This window comes from Penicillium mononematosum (genome assembly GCF_028829835.1).
Source record: "Penicillium mononematosum strain IBT 11891 chromosome Unknown utg000003l:1.0-8172316.0:1.0-8177699.0, whole genome shotgun sequence".
Classification (NCBI taxonomy): Eukaryota; Fungi; Ascomycota; class Eurotiomycetes; order Eurotiales; family Aspergillaceae; genus Penicillium; species Penicillium mononematosum.
The window spans coordinates 1569034-1585738 of record NW_026643273.1 but is presented as its reverse complement, the minus strand read 5'-3'; the positions used below and the strand labels follow the sequence as shown (position 1 = coordinate 1585738).

The window sequence follows — 16705 nt, the reverse complement described above, 5'->3', positions numbered from 1 at the left end:
TGCCCTTGTAAAAGCATGGGCTGCAGCATGTGTTAGCGGTGTCCGATAATCTAGGAATTAGAGGCAAATGCATAGTACTAGGACTTCATCCGGACTTAGACCCTATATATTAAGAATGATTGAATGGGAAGAGATATCGTCAAATTATTGAATCTATTGCATCTGAACTTGACATCCTGACTAGCTGGTTATTGAACTTGTGGCTGACCACCGCGCACTCTGACCGGGGATACAGGAGAAGAAAAGCACAGGATTTACGTTGATCACCAGCATATTGCGTATTTATGACTTTTAATGAAACTCAGCAATACAGATATACCATCTTTTGTATGTGTATTTGGTACATCTTCCTCCGTTTGTATCTTAAGCCGCATAGCTTTCTGTGGCCATTCATCAAAAATGGCCTTGGCCTGAATATCTTCTCTAACAAAGGTGCTCTACAGGGTAGTCTATAATACTCTATTTGCCAAATGTATATACAAATGACTGAAATCTCCTAGCTATCATCGCACCTGATTGATAATCTCACCAACGCACCACTTCTCAATCGTGTTCTTCATCGCAGCCTGCAGGTTTTGCAACGTCCTTTCAGAATACCAGGCAAGATGAGGTGTCAACACCAAATTCAACCCGGCTGCTTCTGGACTTAACAACGGGGAATCACCTCTCCCAGCAGGTTCTGTGGCATAAACATCTGTGGCCGCGCCTGAGATGGCCCCACGCTTGAGAGCTTCAACCAGGGCTTGCTCGTCGACAATCCCCCCCTCTTGCAACGTTAACCAGCACGGCATGGGGGGACATGATCTGCAACTCCGCAGTCGAGATCATATTGAGCGTCTCAGCACTCCGTGGCAAGCACAAAACAACCACAGTCGACTTTTTCAATCCATCTTCGAACAGAACCCGACCCGCTCGAGGAGATACACCCTTCCGCTCAGCAATAATCACGTTCATCCCAAGACCCTTTGTCATAGTCTCGATGCGTTTGCCTAGCGATCCGTATCCGACAATGCACACGGTCTCATCACTACACAACAACGGGGCCTTTCCATCAGGCGCACGAACCCGACCAAGTAACGAGCCATTTGTCTTCCACTCCGTATCAAGAGACGAGTCCGCAGGAACTGCAACTGTGGCATTATGGAGCTCGATGAACTTCCGCCGTGTGGCAAAGTAAAGTCCAATGGCGTGTTCACTGACACTGTCAATGTTACTGCCGGGACAGTTGCACACGGTGATTCCTCGTGCGGACGCAGCTGCAATGTCGACGCAGTCTGTGCCGGTCGCCATGATTACTACAAGGCGGAGTTTTGGGGTGATTTCCGCGCTGAGAGTCTCTGCCGATAGGCGTATTGTTGTCGTTATAATGATTGTGGCATCTTTCACGCGGCTGGGCAGATCAGCGGGATCGGTCCATCGGTGGACAGCGCGAGAATGCGGCCCTGGTAGATCAAACTCGGGGATCGGGCAATGAACAGCCTCAATGGCGACGATGTGGTGGGTGATGTTGTCTATGGCCATGATCACGAGGGGAGACAGAAGATGTGTTCCTGGCTCTGAAGATCTTCAATTGATTCCCCGCCGTAGATATCTCTTGTGGGATGACTGATACCGAGAGTAGCCGAGATGGGTCTCGGGATGATGCCGACATGTCGCCGAAAAGGCGTCGGACGAACATATCCGAGAAGATTGCAAGGTTGTGATTGAAGTTCTGAAAAAGCTAATTGCGCCTTACCTAGGCATCTACAAGGATCAGGTACCCCCTGTTGCTCCCCGCACATTCGATGCAACTTACACCGATGATAGCCGACATCAACCATACCCAGGTAGCCCTGGCTATACTTACAAAAGGCACCATATGGTACGAAAGTCTAGAATAGTACAAAGTTGGTATGCGCTGTCTCTTTTCCAGTCGCCCTCGATTTACGCACATTCCAGAGATAAATATCTCTTCATCAGGTCAATATGAATGACACAATGGTAGCCAAGTGACCGAAATAGATCCAAAGGTAACTCTGTCGCCATTATAAAGCTCAGCGATGTTAAATGATTACAAGGACGAAATCAAGAAATCATTAGGGAATTCAACTTCGAGAAAGAACAACGAAAAGAAACTACTAGGACGATATGCAAAAAGCGAAAGTTTATAGACGAATAAATGTTCCAGCAGCTGGTTCAGAGGATAATTACTGAGCTCTCCAGGTATTCAAGTTCATGTATATCCTAATTGAACATTATGGAGCAATTCGTTAATTACAGCCCCTTGCTAAAAAGTTCCCCTATCACTTTAAGCAGTGGCTCCTTCTGTACAGCCTCAACCTTCATCTTTCCTGAAATTGTCTCCGTCACACCCATAGCGCGACAAAGATCGATTAGAGACCCATCCATCGGAGCTTCGTAAACAAGAAGGCCAAGGGCAAACAACAACCCATGCAAGGCTTCCACGCTCTCATTCTCGCGCGAAACAGCCTCAAGCAATGATGCAGTCAGTTCGACCTGATCTTCCTCGGACAGAGGATCTTGTTTCCCATCCAAGCGGGCGTTATGATTGAATGCGGCAAGGTTGTATGCAAACGAGGCGGCGACAACACGGAGGCTGGTTTGTGAGTCTAGGAGGGAGTTGGTCGCAAGACGGAGGCAGGTCTCGCGGAGTGGGGATGAGGAGGAGGTGAGTTGCTCTGGGTAGAGAGGTGTGCTGAAGAGATTGCAGACTAGTTGGAGGGCCACGATGCGGAGATTATACGGGCACGAGGATAGATCGTCTTGGGATAGAGGTGCAAGGAGAGTGAGGAGGGTTGCGTGTTGGGCTTCTTCGGCGAAGTAGCCACTTGCACGTGGATCAAGCAGAAGAAGACGAACTAGATCAACCACGGCGAAGTGAGTGTCGATGGGAAGCGTCGAGTATATGGAGGTCAAAGTTGTGGCAAATATATGCAAATCGGGGCCCTGATATCGGCGACAGGTTCGGTAGCTGAGTGACGCAGCTTCACAAATTCAATAACCTGGGCAACGCCAAGGCCTTCCTTAAAGGCGACAGGAAGTTTTTGGAGGAGCTTTTCAAGTGGTGGAACCTTCTTATACATGACGAAGGTCGTTATCTCTCGCTGAAGACTGGGAAGTCGCAGTTGACGATGAGGGTGGGCCGGGTGTGCCATCTCTAACAACATACGAACATTTCCCACTAGCTTGGCCGGGGTGGCACCACTCCATTCATCCAACTTCTGGCCCTTCAAAAATGTCATAAAGGTGGGAGTCGAGCGCACGCTGTACTTCATGCCAACATCGCGAGCTACGCCGATGTCGACTTTGATGAGAGTACCTCGCTCACCCGCTTCCGCCGCGAGTTCGTCATATGTTGGGTAAACAGCCTTGCATGGTGGACATGTTGACGATGTGAAGAAAATAACGGCGCAGGAATGGGAAGCACTAGAAAGCTCGGTTTGTAGCTGACTGAGATTGCTCACTATACGGACTGTGCCCGCCCCTGGAGGTGCCACTGGCTGAGGTGCGGGAGGGACAGCCCTCGCTGTGGTAGGTTGAACACTTGGTCCAGGGTAGGACCTGTTCCAGTGCCTTGAGTGACGCCTTTGAGAGCCATCTCGATTTGAGGTTTCATCATTTGCCCGAATGGAGTTTCCAGAAAAGTGCGAGGCAAATTAATAATATGCTCCGGAATACTTTTACCGACAAGAAACATTGCAAGGTCTTGAGTAAAGTTATTGCAGTTATGAAGGAAAAGGTCGTATGACTAGAATCGATTAGCCATAGCTCCGTTGCTGAAGCTGTGCATGAACGAACCTCGGCCGTATAAATGGTTGCCAATGAACCCAGGTATTCTTCGATAACCTCACTTGGAAGCTCAGTGCTGCCCAACTTCACGATCTCCATGGGCTGACCATGATGGGTACTCCCTGGAGCCGCGGTTTGGATACCCTGGCCGAAATAATATTCGATCCCGTTGAGGACGATGGATGTATGGTAGATGGCATCCATTTGTGTACCTGTCAGGGCAAGGGAGTACTGTACAAATTAGACACTGTTCGCTTTCACTAGTGCATTGAACATACCATTCGGGCCAGACCCTATATTCAAGGTTAGTCGATATTTACCGCATGTAGGACAAGGACACTCACCTTCGAAAGGTCGTAGACATATAGTGAGACATCCATGATGAAGCAGGTGTCCGACGTGGAAGGGAGTAACCCTTTGAAGTGAAAGTCGAGATAAAGAGCCCTTGAAGGACGATCTGTGAAGGCTCCAATCCGATAACGTCAGCACCGGCAGCCTCCAGGGCTGCTATCACCTTCGATCGCATTCTATAGCATTGTGTATGGATGCGATACTTGATACTTGATATTTAATATTGTCTCTACTTTATCAAAATGAAACGTGGCGTTGTTCATTGACGCGATCTCATTTTCTTACTGTATACCTCAGTAGCTGGTCTCGATATCACGTCCAACCTACTTCAAAAATCAGGAAAGTCATGTATACAGTAGATCAAGAGTCTAAAAAAAAAAAATGAATTTCAACTTTTCACATGCTATCGATACTCATTTATGCGCATAATGATGTATAACAACATTTGAAAGGTATGAAGCTGGCTGCATAGATCGTCTTCCAATCGCCGCTCTCCCCACCTTCGTCACCCCCGGCGCCAAATCCTCATTTTTGTCCATGCCAATACCCCTGTAAAGCCACAAGTCCTGCCAATAATACACACATGGTAAAGAAACCCCAGCTATCATCAATACTCAACTAAGACTGACTCCCTTGCAGCCTCCAAGAAAGCGCGGAGGCGCAGCAAGCTCCTCCGCACCGGCAGCGCCAAAGCGCGGACGCGCATCAAAGCTCGCCAAGGAGAATAATATCACCGCCGAAGAAGAAAATGAAATCAAAGAAGTCTTTCACCTATTCTCCGACAAGAACACAGACTTCCCGGACGAGAAGGAGGGAGTGATTCCCCGCGAAGATGTGCGCAAGGCACTGGTGTAGGTTTCCCTAGCTCCTCTCCCTCTGCCCCGGTAATCTACAATCAACACTACCTACAACCACAGCCCTACTTACTTCCAAGCTACAACTACTAAATACTAACAACTCTCCCTTCAACAGCGCCCTCGGCCTCCCACCAACCGACTCAACCGAACTCGCAGAGATCCTCTCCGCCCTCGATCCAACTTTAAGCGGATACGTGCCCTACAGTCCCTTCATCTCAATAGCAGCAGCCAAGCTGCGCTCGCGCGATGATGACGCCATGGCTGCCGAGGTGGACGATGCATACCAGCTATTCACGCGCGGTACAGATGGCCCCATTACGTTGTCGCATCTGCGGCGCATTGCGCGCGACTTGAAAGAGGACAGTGTGGGCGATGACCTGCTTAAGGATATGATTCTTGAAGGGAATGGGGGTGCTGGATTGAGTGCTGGGGTTACTTTGGAGCAGTTTCATGATGTCATGACCAGAGCTGGTGTGTTTTAGTGGCAGATTTGTGTAGATCTTTGATGGATATAAGGGTCGGATTCGGCGTTCTGGTATGGCATCCTCTTTTAGCAGGGAGTCTGAGGTTTTGAAATTTCGAAGGGATTCCAAGGTTGTTCGAAAATCGATTATCATTTGTAATGTTCCATGTTGAGTGTAGATACATGCTTTCCTCCACCGGCTTCTGCGGAAAGATATGAAAGAATTAAGCCTGCTGGTACTGGCAAAACGAAAAAGAAAAAGAGTAGAGAAACACAGCCAGCGAAAAAAAAAAGAAAAAGAAGAAGAAAACTAGAACAAAGGAGCACAAAAGGAGATATGACCCGCGCATCAACCATAAAGAACTCCCGAGAATGTTGCGAAACCTGTATCATACAGGAGCCGCGATGGAGGAAAGTGAAAGTAACAGTTGAACTGTTTAGGAGATCTCATCAGCCATGCCGATGTCTTGGTTGGCGCTGGCCTGTGGGACATTGCCGTTGACGGGAGCAGTAGCTTCAGCAGGGGGCGCATCGTTGGTGAAGTAGTCGACCATCTCAGCATCAAGCTCCTCAACAGTCTTGGGCTTTCCACGGCCAGCGTTGCGGCCACGAGAGCGAGGGCCCTTTCCGCGACGGCTTCCCTTGTCAGTAGCAGTCTTCTTGTCGTCCTTGGCCTTGGGGGCAGCGGCAGACTTGGGCTGAGCCTTCTGACTGTGAATGGATAAGCATATGAATGTTGGCAGATAGAACGGACATCAACTTACGCAATGCGCTCAGTGAGAGGCTTAGGAGCAGGGGCAGTGGGCACGTGAGACGCATCATAGATAACTTCGATCTAGTTTTACATGTCAGTCAATGCTGCAGGGAGGATTGGCCAGATCAATAGGATTTACCTTCATGGGGCGGCCATCGACGAGGAGTCCGTTGAGCTCCTTAGTGGCCTTGGCAGCGGTGTCTGCCCTGTTGAACTGGATAGAGGCGATGCCACGGCTAGTGCCATTCTGGTTGTAGGTGAGCATGACCCGCCTGACGGGGCCAGCAGACTTGCTGAAGTATTCCTATAGCGCAAACAAAGACGATCAGTATTTTCGTCAGACAATTTCAGTGAGAGCGCGGTTCTCGGGTGTCGGAAGCAAAGTGGCGGCGCAAACGAGGACGGCCAAAGGTGAGAGAGCATCAGCGAGCACACAGCATCAATCCATCGTCCATATCCTAGCGGCTTGGAACATATAGCTCCATGATTGCAAATTCAAATTCGTCCGACAGGTCGCAAATCTGCTCCCCGCAATGGAACTTAACACGCCAACAAATATCCATAGCAAGTATGGAATGTCCACTTCCTCCATACATCCATCAAGCGGTAGGAACAAGTCCTTCAACAAAAGCATTCTTCCATGTCGCCGCTATCTCGGCAGAGTTTGTCAACTGGAATCCATTTGCCCATGGATGTCTTCCCAACAAGGGCCATATCAAACAGTTCAAGCTTCTCTAAGTCCCTGGAATAGGTAATCACCCCATAGCAGCAAGACTCTTCACAGAGACGCTTGAGACAAGAGCCTCGTATAGATAGGTTTCAGTCTGCCCTCTGAACCTGTTGACCGCTGTTCCACTGATGCGCTCGCTGATGCCCGTATGGATCTCGAAGTATAAGACATGAAGGAAATGCGCGGAATTGAAGAGAGGTCAGGATGATGAATTTTCATCAATCATCCTCGGCATAGTACTCAGAGAACAAGGCGGGTGGATTTCCGTATGGGAATCGACACAAGCAATGTACATCCTTTCACCGTACTACAACACAGTTTGACTTCTTGTCTCGCAGCAGCGCCAGCAATGTGTATATATTTGCAGAGACATGTAGAAGCAAACTGTGTGCCGTCCATCGAGGAAAATCCATCGATGCGGGAGGAGGTAGAGAGAGGTCGGAAGGCGGGTCGAAATCGTTTGCGCCGCAAGATTCTCGAGAAAAGAGATGGCGATGGAAGCCAATATGAGAGCCTTTAGATCAACATACCTTGACATTGGCCTCGGACACATCGGAAGGCTGAGGAGATTAGCGCATGGACAAGCAGGAACGTCAGAAAGAGCAAGAACTTACCAATCCGCTGACAAGAATCTTGCTGGAACCAGTCTGGGCGACAGGGGCTGGGTGAGCAGCCTTGGGAGTAGCAGCCTTGGTGGACTTCTTCACACCTCCAACAGTGGATGGCTTGGTCGCAGCGCGGCGGGAACCAGCACGGCGACGAGTGTGGCGAGCGGTCTGACGACGGCTGCCGACGAGATCATCAAGGGACTTATCAAGGTTGGCAGACATGACTGCGATGGATAGCAAAGCTGGCGATTTGCAGGTTCAGCAAAAGTCGCTGGACGGACGCGTCGTGAATGATATGCGACCTAGGTGTTTAAGTCGCGTGTAAAGAAGAAGTTAAGATCACGGTAGATTCTCAAATGGGATGAAGTGGGTATGTTGATGGAGTTGAAAAGGATGAATCTTGAAAGGAGGAAGGATATGGAAGAGTGAGGAGAGGGGGCAAGTCGACGGGTCTGGTTTCGCACTAAGCCCTTTTTGGCGGGCCCAACGCAAACAATGTCAACCAATTTGATTGGACGGGTGCTACTGAGCCCCAATGAGAGATTCTTGTCCCTATTGACTCATCTTTGTCTCCCTCTTTGTTTTGTCTGGATTGACTTATTGTCCCATTGTGTATGAGATTGAGGTGAGACTGCATAATTTTTATTATTTCGAATCAAGCAGAAATCCCATTATCTACAGGCCCAGCCTTAGAGAATAGACTATGGAAAAACACGCACCCAACTCCAGACACGAGAGTCGTGGAACAGACTCCTCAATAAGAAATAAACAAGATTAACGCTCTGAGTTCGCAATATATACTAGCTCTTGAGAGCTTCCAACCGGCCGCGCATCTGCGCGAGAGTGGCTTCTTGGTCTTCGAATTCCTCCTCGGCTTGTGGAGATTCCGGCTCTGAGATTTTGGACACAGGCGGTGCAGTGACGGGTTGTGCCTGAGCGAGTTTTCCTTGCAAAACTTCCTGAAGGATCTTCTCAATCTCTGATTCTGCTTCATCTTCCTCGTCTTCAAAGACCGAAGGGTCCATGGTAGCATCATCAACCATCTCTTCGATAATGCCTGCCCTGACTAATTCTGAAGACAGCTGCTGCATGGTCGCAGATAATTGGGGCAGTCGGACCAGTGTGTTCACGTCCTTCATGATCCCAGTTGACTTTTGAAGACTGCCTTGGATTTTGCGCGCCGAGAAGGCTTCATTGACCTGCATTCCCACACTCTGTAGTTGAGCTCGGCTGGTATTCAACCGTGCGGTCTGTTTCCGAATGCGCACCAGCTCCCTTGCAAAGACTTTGGTGTCATTGGTAGCCTGCTTAGCCTGGGATGGGTTTCGCTGGGCCCGTTTAGAGGCATTGACAATGTGCTGGCGAGTCTGGCTGTCACTGGCTTTTAGCCGGGCTAGATCGCGGTCGAGTTGCCGTGTGTTTGTGCGTATTAAAGCATTACATTTTCTCATCTGCCAGATTATTCTTCATCAGTGTCATATTTCCAGGTATTAACGAGTCACGCCAACTGCCTACCTGAGCTTGCGGGTCGGGCCCAAAGAATACCGCCTTGAGACTCTCCATGAATGCAATATTGTAGTAATAGGAGGGGAAAGCGGCGACGAAAAGATAAGCAGGCAAATCAAGGGCGTGGAAAGGGTTCAACAAATGAGTTCAGTCGGTTTGATCAGCGATTAAACTCATGCCCGGTGCATCTCGTCTTAGAGATAGGCGGGGCAAGGCTAATTCGTTGGCTATGTTGGCGTAGTTTTAGCCCCTCGGAGTACTTTATGGTGGGGCTCTTCTCGAGAGCTAGAATCGTTAGGTCTTTGGCTCAGTCTTCAAATCAGTACACACTGATGTGACTATCAATATTCAAGGCTCCCGAGGTACCTGGGAGTGCCACGCTCAGTGTCCAGGCCGGGAGCGGAAACTGAGTCAGCTCTGACGTAATACGATGTCCCACATAATTTGTGCCTGAGGCACGCTTCTACCAGTTTCTACAACATAGCACTTAGGTAGGTCGTGGATGAGCTTCTCTTACACTTCTTCTCCTCTCTTTGACACGTTTTCGATCTTCCTCCCTTTCCTTATTTCTTCCAGTTATCTTTCCACACCTAATTCAATATGTCTCAGACCTTGACTCCCGAAGGTATGTTATGACTATTCTACTACTTCCCCGCTCTCAAACGCGGAACTGCACATTCTGCTTGGAATTTACTATGACGTTATCCATTGCTTAAGACTGTTTGAAACATTAACTATGCCAATTCTACAATTTCCTTTATAAGTGAGATCAAGGCGCTGACATGTGATTACTTTTCAGTTACATGGGCTCAGCGCTCATCCGACTCGGATCCTGAGCGCAACTACCTTTACGTGAACATCAAGGCCGCCGATGTTCCCAAGGCCGATGCTACCCTCAGCATCACCGAGAAGAATGTTTCTTTCAAGGGCCCTTCGAAGAAGGGTGTAACATACAGCGTCTCTCTGGACCTCTTTGCCGAGATCGATCCCGAGAACAGCAAAGTCAACCACACCGACCGCGACGTCGAGCTTGTTCTCCGGAAGAAGGAGCTCAAGGAGGAGTTCTGGCCCCGCCTTCTCGAGAGCAAGCAGAAGATGCACTTCTTGAAGACCAACTTCGACAAGGTATGCTTGGGCGTCTGTTCAAATGATGGGATTTTGACTAATCGGGTGCAGTGGGTGGACGAGGATGAGCAGGATGAGGCTGGCGAGGATGACTACGCCAACAACTTCGGCGGTTTCGGTGGTGAGGGTGGCGACCCCGGTGCCGGTGGCCTAGGCAACATCGACTTCTCCAAGCTAGGCGGTATGCCTGGCATGGGTGGTGCGGGTGGCATGCCCGACCTCAGCGCTCTGGCTGGCGGTATGGGCGGCATGCCTGGTGCGGCCGGTGCTGAAGGTGCCGAGGAAGATGATGTAAGTTTGCTCGCCTGTAGGTGATCGGTGATTGTCTACTAACACGACTCCGCAGGAGGACCTCCCCGAGCTCGAAGAAGCCGAGGGCCAGAAGTCTACCAAGATCCAGGAGGTTTCTTAAATGTAAGATGCCTGCTTTCTGCGAAATCTATGACGACCAGAAACGAAAAGTGAAGGTGTATAAGACGCCTACAGGATGATGCTTTGAAATATGGATCTGCTTCGGTTTTCACCATCCATTGACTGCGAGGCTATTTTGACCAGGCAGCTTTGATCCAAGGCCAACCTTTATACATGGTAGATCTATCTCATTGAAAACATCCCAATGATTGATGAAGCGTGATGAGTGGTCATTGCAGGTTCTCACGTAGAGTAATATACGTGATCAAGTAGCTTTGCCCAGGTGTGATCCATGGTACAATTGTATATTGTAGATGAAGTGATTTAGAAGGCGCCTCAAAATCTTACCTTGTCCACTACCTAGGTAGGCCGATCAACCTTCTGGGTTATATCCATGGATACGACACGTTAGTGCTTAGAAGACCGTGATCAAATACCAACTTCATATTAAGTGATCTCTATTTAGGGTGTTCTCCTGGATATATTCTCCCCACAATAAGGTGCATTTACTATGTACTCTACATCGTATGTGTTGTTTGATATCCTTTTAGGATTTGGTGGGAGGCGAAGTTCATATATGCATGACTATAAGGAAGTTCAAAATGTACGTAGAACAATTTCAAACACCTTCCATTCTTTCCCCCAATGCCGTACTGATATTTCCATAGCGAGGGCCCTATTGTGGGTGTCGAGGGCAAATATTAGTGGGCAGATGACGCACGTTACTAAAGAGCACATGCTCAAAATTGGATATTGTACAATAACAGAACTTGATAAGTACATATGTATGTAGTGAGAAAAGAGTGATTGTATAGTAAAACATCGAATCTTCTATATAAATACATATGTACATATGTAATCTCAGCTCTTACCTAGTACATCTCGAATCGTGGCAATGCTGGAGTAAAAAAAGGGCCCGCACCGTCATTGGTTAACCAAAAATTACCGTCACACTTCTCACACCCCTCGTTTTCGAGAACATTTCACTTTACAACAACCCTGGCATTCTTGCCCACCACTCGATATCTTCTTTTTCACATCTCCCTGTCATTCTTTCGGGTTTCATCAGCGTCTTTTTCTTTATCCCTTTGCCACCAACTGAGGCGCACCTTAGACAGGCGCATTTTCACATTTTTACTCTTCCCCGAACCCGCGACGTCACGTCCGCCCAACCGTCACCATGCCTCCCAAGAAGGGCGATCAGCCTAAGAAGAAGAAGGCCACCGTTGAGGATAAGTCCTTTGGTATGAAAAATGTGCGTCATACCCTCGATTTGAAGAAAAGCGAGTTCGCTCGTGATATACCCCAGCATGTGCTAACATTGAATATAGAAAAAAAGGTGGTGCCGCCAAGAAGCAGATCCAACAGCTGCAAGCACAAGCCGCAAGCAACAAGAACCTAGACGAGAAGAAGAAGGCCGCCGAAAAGGAGAAGCGTGAGGCTGAGAAGGCGGCCGCTGAGCGGGCCCGGAAAGAGAACCTTGAGCTGTTCAAGCCCGTGCAGGTCCAGAAGGTTCCCTTCGGTGTTGACCCGAAGACTGTCCTTTGTATTTTCTTCAAGCAGGGTCACTGTGAGAAGGGCCGGAAGTGCAAATTCTCACACGACCCCAATGTCGAGCGCAAAGCAGCCAAGAAAGATTTGTACACCGACAGTCGTGATGAGAAGGTCGCCGAAGAAGAGAAGAAGCAAAAGGATACTATGGATGACTGGGACGAGGAGAAGCTACGCAGTGTCGTTCTGAGCAAACACGGCAACCCGCGCACAACCACCGACAAGGTGTGCAAATACTTCATCGAAGCAGTCGAGAACCAGAAGTACGGTTGGTTCTGGACATGTCCGAACGGAGGAGATAAGTGCATGTACAAGCACAGCTTGCCACCAGGGTATGTCTTGCCGCCACTTTTGTGTGTCTCGTACGTAATACTAACCGCGTGAGCAGATTCATTCTGAAGACCAAAGAGCAGAGAGCCGCCGAGAAGGCCCTCAAGGACAAATCGCCCTTAAACACTCTCACCCTCGAGGACTGGCTGGATTCCGAGCGTCACAAGCTGACTGGCACACTGACACCCGTCAATGAGGAGACCTTTGCCAAGTGGAAGAAGGAGCGTATGGATAAGAAGGCCGCCGAGGCCCAAGCACAGCAGGCTAAGGAAGCTACTGGTCGTACGCTCTTCGAGAGCGGCCAATGGGCTGAGGAGGATAGTGAGCCCGAGGAGGGCGAGGATGAGAATGGAACCTGGAACTTGGCAGTCATGCGGCGAGAGACAGAGAGGCTGCGTGAACAGAAAGAAGAGGAACGTCTCCTCAAGCTCAATGGCGGAGTTCTACCCACAAGTATACCCGGAGGTGTCACACCTCAAGCTGTGGGTTGAGTCCCTACAAAACTTCACGATACTAGATTCGTGGGCTCTTGAAGATCCTTCTCGCCCGGCCACGTGCAATCTGAAAGTTTGTTTTGTGTTGCTATGGGGTCGGATCTCGATGTCGAGTGATCGCTACAATTGTTTGCCCAAACTGCTGACTTTGTATGCAACCTCGGTCATCACCGAGGGCTCGGTTGGTCGCTTTTTCCTTCCTACCTCTATACGTATATACTACAAATGTCATGCGTAGAGGAAAAGGTGAAGGCTGACTAGCCACGGGGGCGCAAAGGCTTGATGAGTCTTGTGTCCCATGTGACAGAAGATTCAACGGCCGATATACCTTTTTGATAGCACATCGTTATTTTGTCGGTAGCAAAAGTTCGTTCATTCAAATGAACCTGATGCCTTCTATGTTCTATTGCACGGCATTGTAAGATCTATGAACTTAAGAAATATGTACAACATGCTCTATATAAAACAACCCATGCGCTCGTTGAATGCCAACAAATAGTTTTACAGCGAGGCTTTAGCCTGCAGCAGCCTCTTCTCGAGCATCGCGGCGACGATGTCTTCCGCAACACCACGAGACAACTCAAACCCGCGACCACCAGCACCATACCCATGAACGATATACCGATCATCAGCGAGCTTCTCCGCCTCGATGCGCAAACCGCCCTCACGAGCCGGCCGCCTACCAACAATATCGCGAATCACATCGAACTGGCCACCACTTTCTGGCGTGAAAGGGAACCACTTGGTTGCGTTAGCAAGGAGGCGCTGCCTAGTTTCCAGCGACGGGTTCGGGTCCCAGTTATTCGGCTCCTTCGTGCCTCCAATAATGGTTCCACCTTCGAGGGGACGCGGGATACAGAAGGACCATGAGCCATCCGTATTCTGTCGAGTAATGGTCTTCGAGACGGGGTTACGGACGAGACAGGTTTGACCTAGAGAATATGTCAACACACAGATTAAGAATACACGTTCGAGCGCATCCCAAACACAACCACCATAACTATCACTATGGCTCCTATCGTAGAGATACATACCTCTGATAATAAACGACTTTGGGTCCTCAAACCCGCTTCCGGAGCAGTTCACCACGGTCTTCACATTCTCCGCCATACTAAACGCCTCCTTCAAATTGGCAAGCGTATATTGCCTCGTCTCGCCTCCCTTGAGAACAAACTTGCGCAGCAAATGCGCACAGTAAACAGGCGAGTTGATCACATACGTCCCGTACTTCACACCCCACACCACGCCAGCCGGGACCTCCTCTTCCCCAGAACCTGGAACTTATCCAGGTGTGAATAGACATTGCGCACGCTCTGGTGATCCAGGTACTCCGGTGGCGGAGCCTCGAGGTGCTCAATGCCCTCGACGAAGTTGATGCCCGCGCCGGGCTCAGCGGCCGCAGTCCACTTCAGGAACTCGTACGTGCGCTGCGCTTGGTCCGCCTCCCTCAGGGCCTGTGGTGAGGAGCCTGGTACTGGACGGTAGTGGGCTCCTGCCCACGGTGAGGCGTAGTTGACGGAAGTTTCCGATGGGAAGTCGCGGGCTACGAGTAGGATGGATTGCGTAGGAGTTAGGTGTTGTTGGATGCATAGGGCGGTGGAAAGGCCAATGACGCCCGCTCTGGTTGAGGTTGTCAGCTGATTTTTGTGTCTTGTGATCCGTTCTTTTATTATCTTTTGGGGGCGGATTGATTCGAGGATCTTATATGTGGAAGTGTTGGACTGACCCGATCACTACGATTGTCTCCTTGGACATGCTGAGAGTTGGAAAGTTGTCACAAGGGTTTAACAAAGACTTTATAGGGATAATTCATAGACACGAAGCCCCAACCTTGGAATGTCTGGGGAAGTTGGATGAGTCAAGGGTCCGGGGAAGCGATAAGACCCCCCCGCGATCATATGATAACGGGTCATCGCATGGCATGTTCGTTCCACTTGGCCCAACAGTATTCCTGCATTATTAGGAATATAATGATTCTCAATATATCTCTACAGTTGGAGATATACAGAGTAGAATATACCCTCTTAATTCCAGCAGTATGAACAGTAGGTGCGCATTTTTGGGTTTCCTTGGCCCGCATTGACTATGTACGGGAGTATGTATATAGGGCTGCTCTTGTGACTTGTATTATTTCAAGGATCGGAATTGATGCAGTAAAATGTACATCCAGTACTCCGTACATGGAAATCCTTTCTCACGCAAGCTCGATTGAAAACTCTGCTGGCGTGCCCCCGATACTATCACAAGGGCCCAAGCTCCAGGATGTTCGACGGTGCCTTTTTGTGCAGGGATGACTGCATATCTTTGCATTTCTGTCACATCACAGGAACCAAAGTGCAGAACCGCCTTGAAGTACTCCGCACTTCATAGATGAGCTTGGTAGAAAGAGAGAAAAACAAAAGGAATCGAGATCATCATTGATAGACATCGGAAACACTAGTTTAAACATGAAACTTCTGAACGGTCTTTTCTCCGAATTCAAGACAAGAAAAGGGCTGCTATAGGCCAATAGAACCAAATTAGGTCACTTTCTAGTCGATTGCAGACTATTATGGAATGGCTGGATGAGTGCAGGCATTGGCTGAGGGGTGGTTGTGTACGCGCCGAGGGATCAGCAGTGATAGATGGTGATTGGCCCGGTGAAGTGACGAAGCTGCAGCTTGAGAACAACAGCATCCCAATCACATTACTGTCTCGGATCACATTATTATCATTATTATTTTCATTTTGCATGTATTTTGATTTGGAAACTGGGCGGTTCCTTGCAGTTTGAGGAAATATACCGAGTTGGTTCAAGTTGGTCAATGTTGTTGCTATTTAGGGTTATTATATACTTCCAACTATATAAAGACGGGTTGGATTACCTCCGAGTGATCGACGTGCAGAACACTAAGGCTACAAGGGCCAGGGATTCTTTGTGATTCGGGAACTCTGCATTTGATTTAAACCAGGTTAACTTTTTCTTTACTGGGGTTCTGCATGCTCGTTGGTGCAAGTCCCGCAGGATAACCCAGCCACCAAGAAGGCTCGACCTCACCGTTTCCGCTAATAATGTGTCGAATGTGGTGCTTTTAATCCCGGGTCATACTCCGGTTTTCCTGTAACTCTAGAAACGGGACAGATGTATGGTCCTAGTCAGGAAATGAAAGCGCCCAGTTATCCCCCCGAGCGCCAACCAGTCTTTAGTAGTTCCCGTATTTTCATTTTGATCGACTTATGTCTGCTCTCCTCTTTTTGGGAATCGTTGCTCTTGATTCCAACTAATGACTCTGTGGGCAACCTGTTTATATGTATATATCATATAGAAACCGAGTCTTACATCCTGTCACAAACTTAAGCCCCCTCCGTCACTTCTATGTGATGAACGTGCAAGTCATTCCAATTTCCTTCTAAGTGTCACACTTGAATATCTTATTTCTCTATTTCTCTATTTCTCATTTTTTTATTCTTTTTCCCCTCCCCTGTTCCAACGGCTTGCATCTTCCTTTCTTTCTCGCCTTCTCGCATATTTCCTTACATATCTTGCCACCTCTTTTCATTTATAGGGGATCTTGCGAGCCTACGGAGTATTTCAATTTCAGTCACATTCCTTGTCAGGCGCTAATTATCTCCCTGACCCAAATGTGCCTTGAGATATCCTGGAATTCCCCGTCTTACACCTTGACTGGTACTCAGGGTCGTGGCCGATTAGCAATCTACCTGGCTTAAACAGAGGTCAGTGGCCCAATCTTGTTTA

General features: G+C 48.8%; 8 protein-coding genes across 8 annotated transcripts; 3 read left to right on the top strand and 5 right to left on the bottom strand.

Moving 5' to 3' along the window:
- Positions 1–503: 503 nt before the first annotated feature.
- Positions 504–1521, bottom strand: N7519_005531 (D-isomer specific 2-hydroxyacid dehydrogenase family protein; the record flags this gene model as incomplete). Its single annotated transcript, XM_057292307.1, is given in 2 exon segments — positions 504–764; positions 781–1521. 2 exon segments carry the CDS (start codon positions 1519–1521, stop codon positions 504–506), a joined length of 1002 nt encoding a protein of 333 aa, XP_057147118.1.
- Positions 1522–2253: 732 nt separating this feature from the next.
- N7519_005530 (bifunctional C97 family peptidase/thioredoxin family protein) lies at positions 2254–4169 on the bottom strand (the record flags this gene model as incomplete). Its single annotated transcript, XM_057292306.1, is given in 5 exon segments — positions 2254–2946; positions 2961–3450; positions 3465–3748; positions 3799–4020; positions 4134–4169. 5 exon segments carry the CDS (start codon positions 4167–4169, stop codon positions 2254–2256), a joined length of 1725 nt encoding a protein of 574 aa, XP_057147117.1.
- A 554-nt stretch (positions 4170–4723) lies between these two features.
- On the top strand, positions 4724–5479 carry N7519_005529 (EF-hand superfamily Ca2+-modulated protein; the record flags this gene model as incomplete). The annotated part of the gene is made up of 3 exons (XM_057292305.1): positions 4724–4726; positions 4780–4991; positions 5113–5479. The coding sequence occupies 3 exons, from the start codon at positions 4724–4726 to the stop codon at positions 5477–5479; spliced, it is 582 nt and encodes a 193-aa protein (XP_057147116.1).
- Positions 5480–5897: 418 nt separating this feature from the next.
- On the bottom strand, positions 5898–7774 carry N7519_005528 (putative RNA annealing protein Yra1; the record flags this gene model as incomplete). Its single annotated transcript, XM_057292304.1, has 5 exons — positions 5898–6171; positions 6225–6295; positions 6354–6518; positions 7475–7504; positions 7559–7774. The coding sequence occupies 5 exons, from the start codon at positions 7772–7774 to the stop codon at positions 5898–5900; spliced, it is 756 nt and encodes a 251-aa protein (XP_057147115.1).
- A 578-nt stretch (positions 7775–8352) lies between these two features.
- On the bottom strand, positions 8353–9136 carry N7519_005527 (ESCRT-III subunit protein VPS24; the record flags this gene model as incomplete). Its single annotated transcript, XM_057292303.1, has 2 exons — positions 9068–9136; positions 8353–9003 (listed from the first exon to the last, which is right to left on the bottom strand). The coding sequence occupies exons 1-2, from the start codon at positions 9113–9115 to the stop codon at positions 8353–8355; spliced, it is 699 nt and encodes a 232-aa protein (XP_057147114.1). The 5' UTR covers positions 9116–9136.
- Positions 9137–9658: 522 nt separating this feature from the next.
- On the top strand, positions 9659–10595 carry wos2 (Hsp90 cochaperone SBA1; the record flags this gene model as incomplete). The annotated part of the gene is made up of 4 exons (XM_057292302.1): positions 9659–9683; positions 9858–10183; positions 10235–10474; positions 10530–10595. The coding sequence occupies 4 exons, from the start codon at positions 9659–9661 to the stop codon at positions 10593–10595; spliced, it is 657 nt and encodes a 218-aa protein (XP_057147113.1).
- A 1179-nt stretch (positions 10596–11774) lies between these two features.
- Positions 11775–12966, top strand: N7519_005525 (translation machinery-associated protein TMA46; the record flags this gene model as incomplete). Its single annotated transcript, XM_057292301.1, has 3 exons — positions 11775–11838; positions 11934–12477; positions 12534–12966. 3 exons carry the CDS (start codon positions 11775–11777, stop codon positions 12964–12966), a joined length of 1041 nt encoding a protein of 346 aa, XP_057147112.1.
- Positions 12967–13470: 504 nt separating this feature from the next.
- N7519_005524 (FAD-dependent oxidoreductase) lies at positions 13471–14724 on the bottom strand (the record flags this gene model as incomplete). The annotated part of the gene is made up of 4 exons (XM_057292300.1): positions 13471–13901; positions 14004–14229; positions 14280–14589; positions 14696–14724. 4 exons carry the CDS (start codon positions 14722–14724, stop codon positions 13471–13473), a joined length of 996 nt encoding a protein of 331 aa, XP_057147111.1.
- Between the last annotated feature and the right edge of the window lie 1981 nt (positions 14725–16705).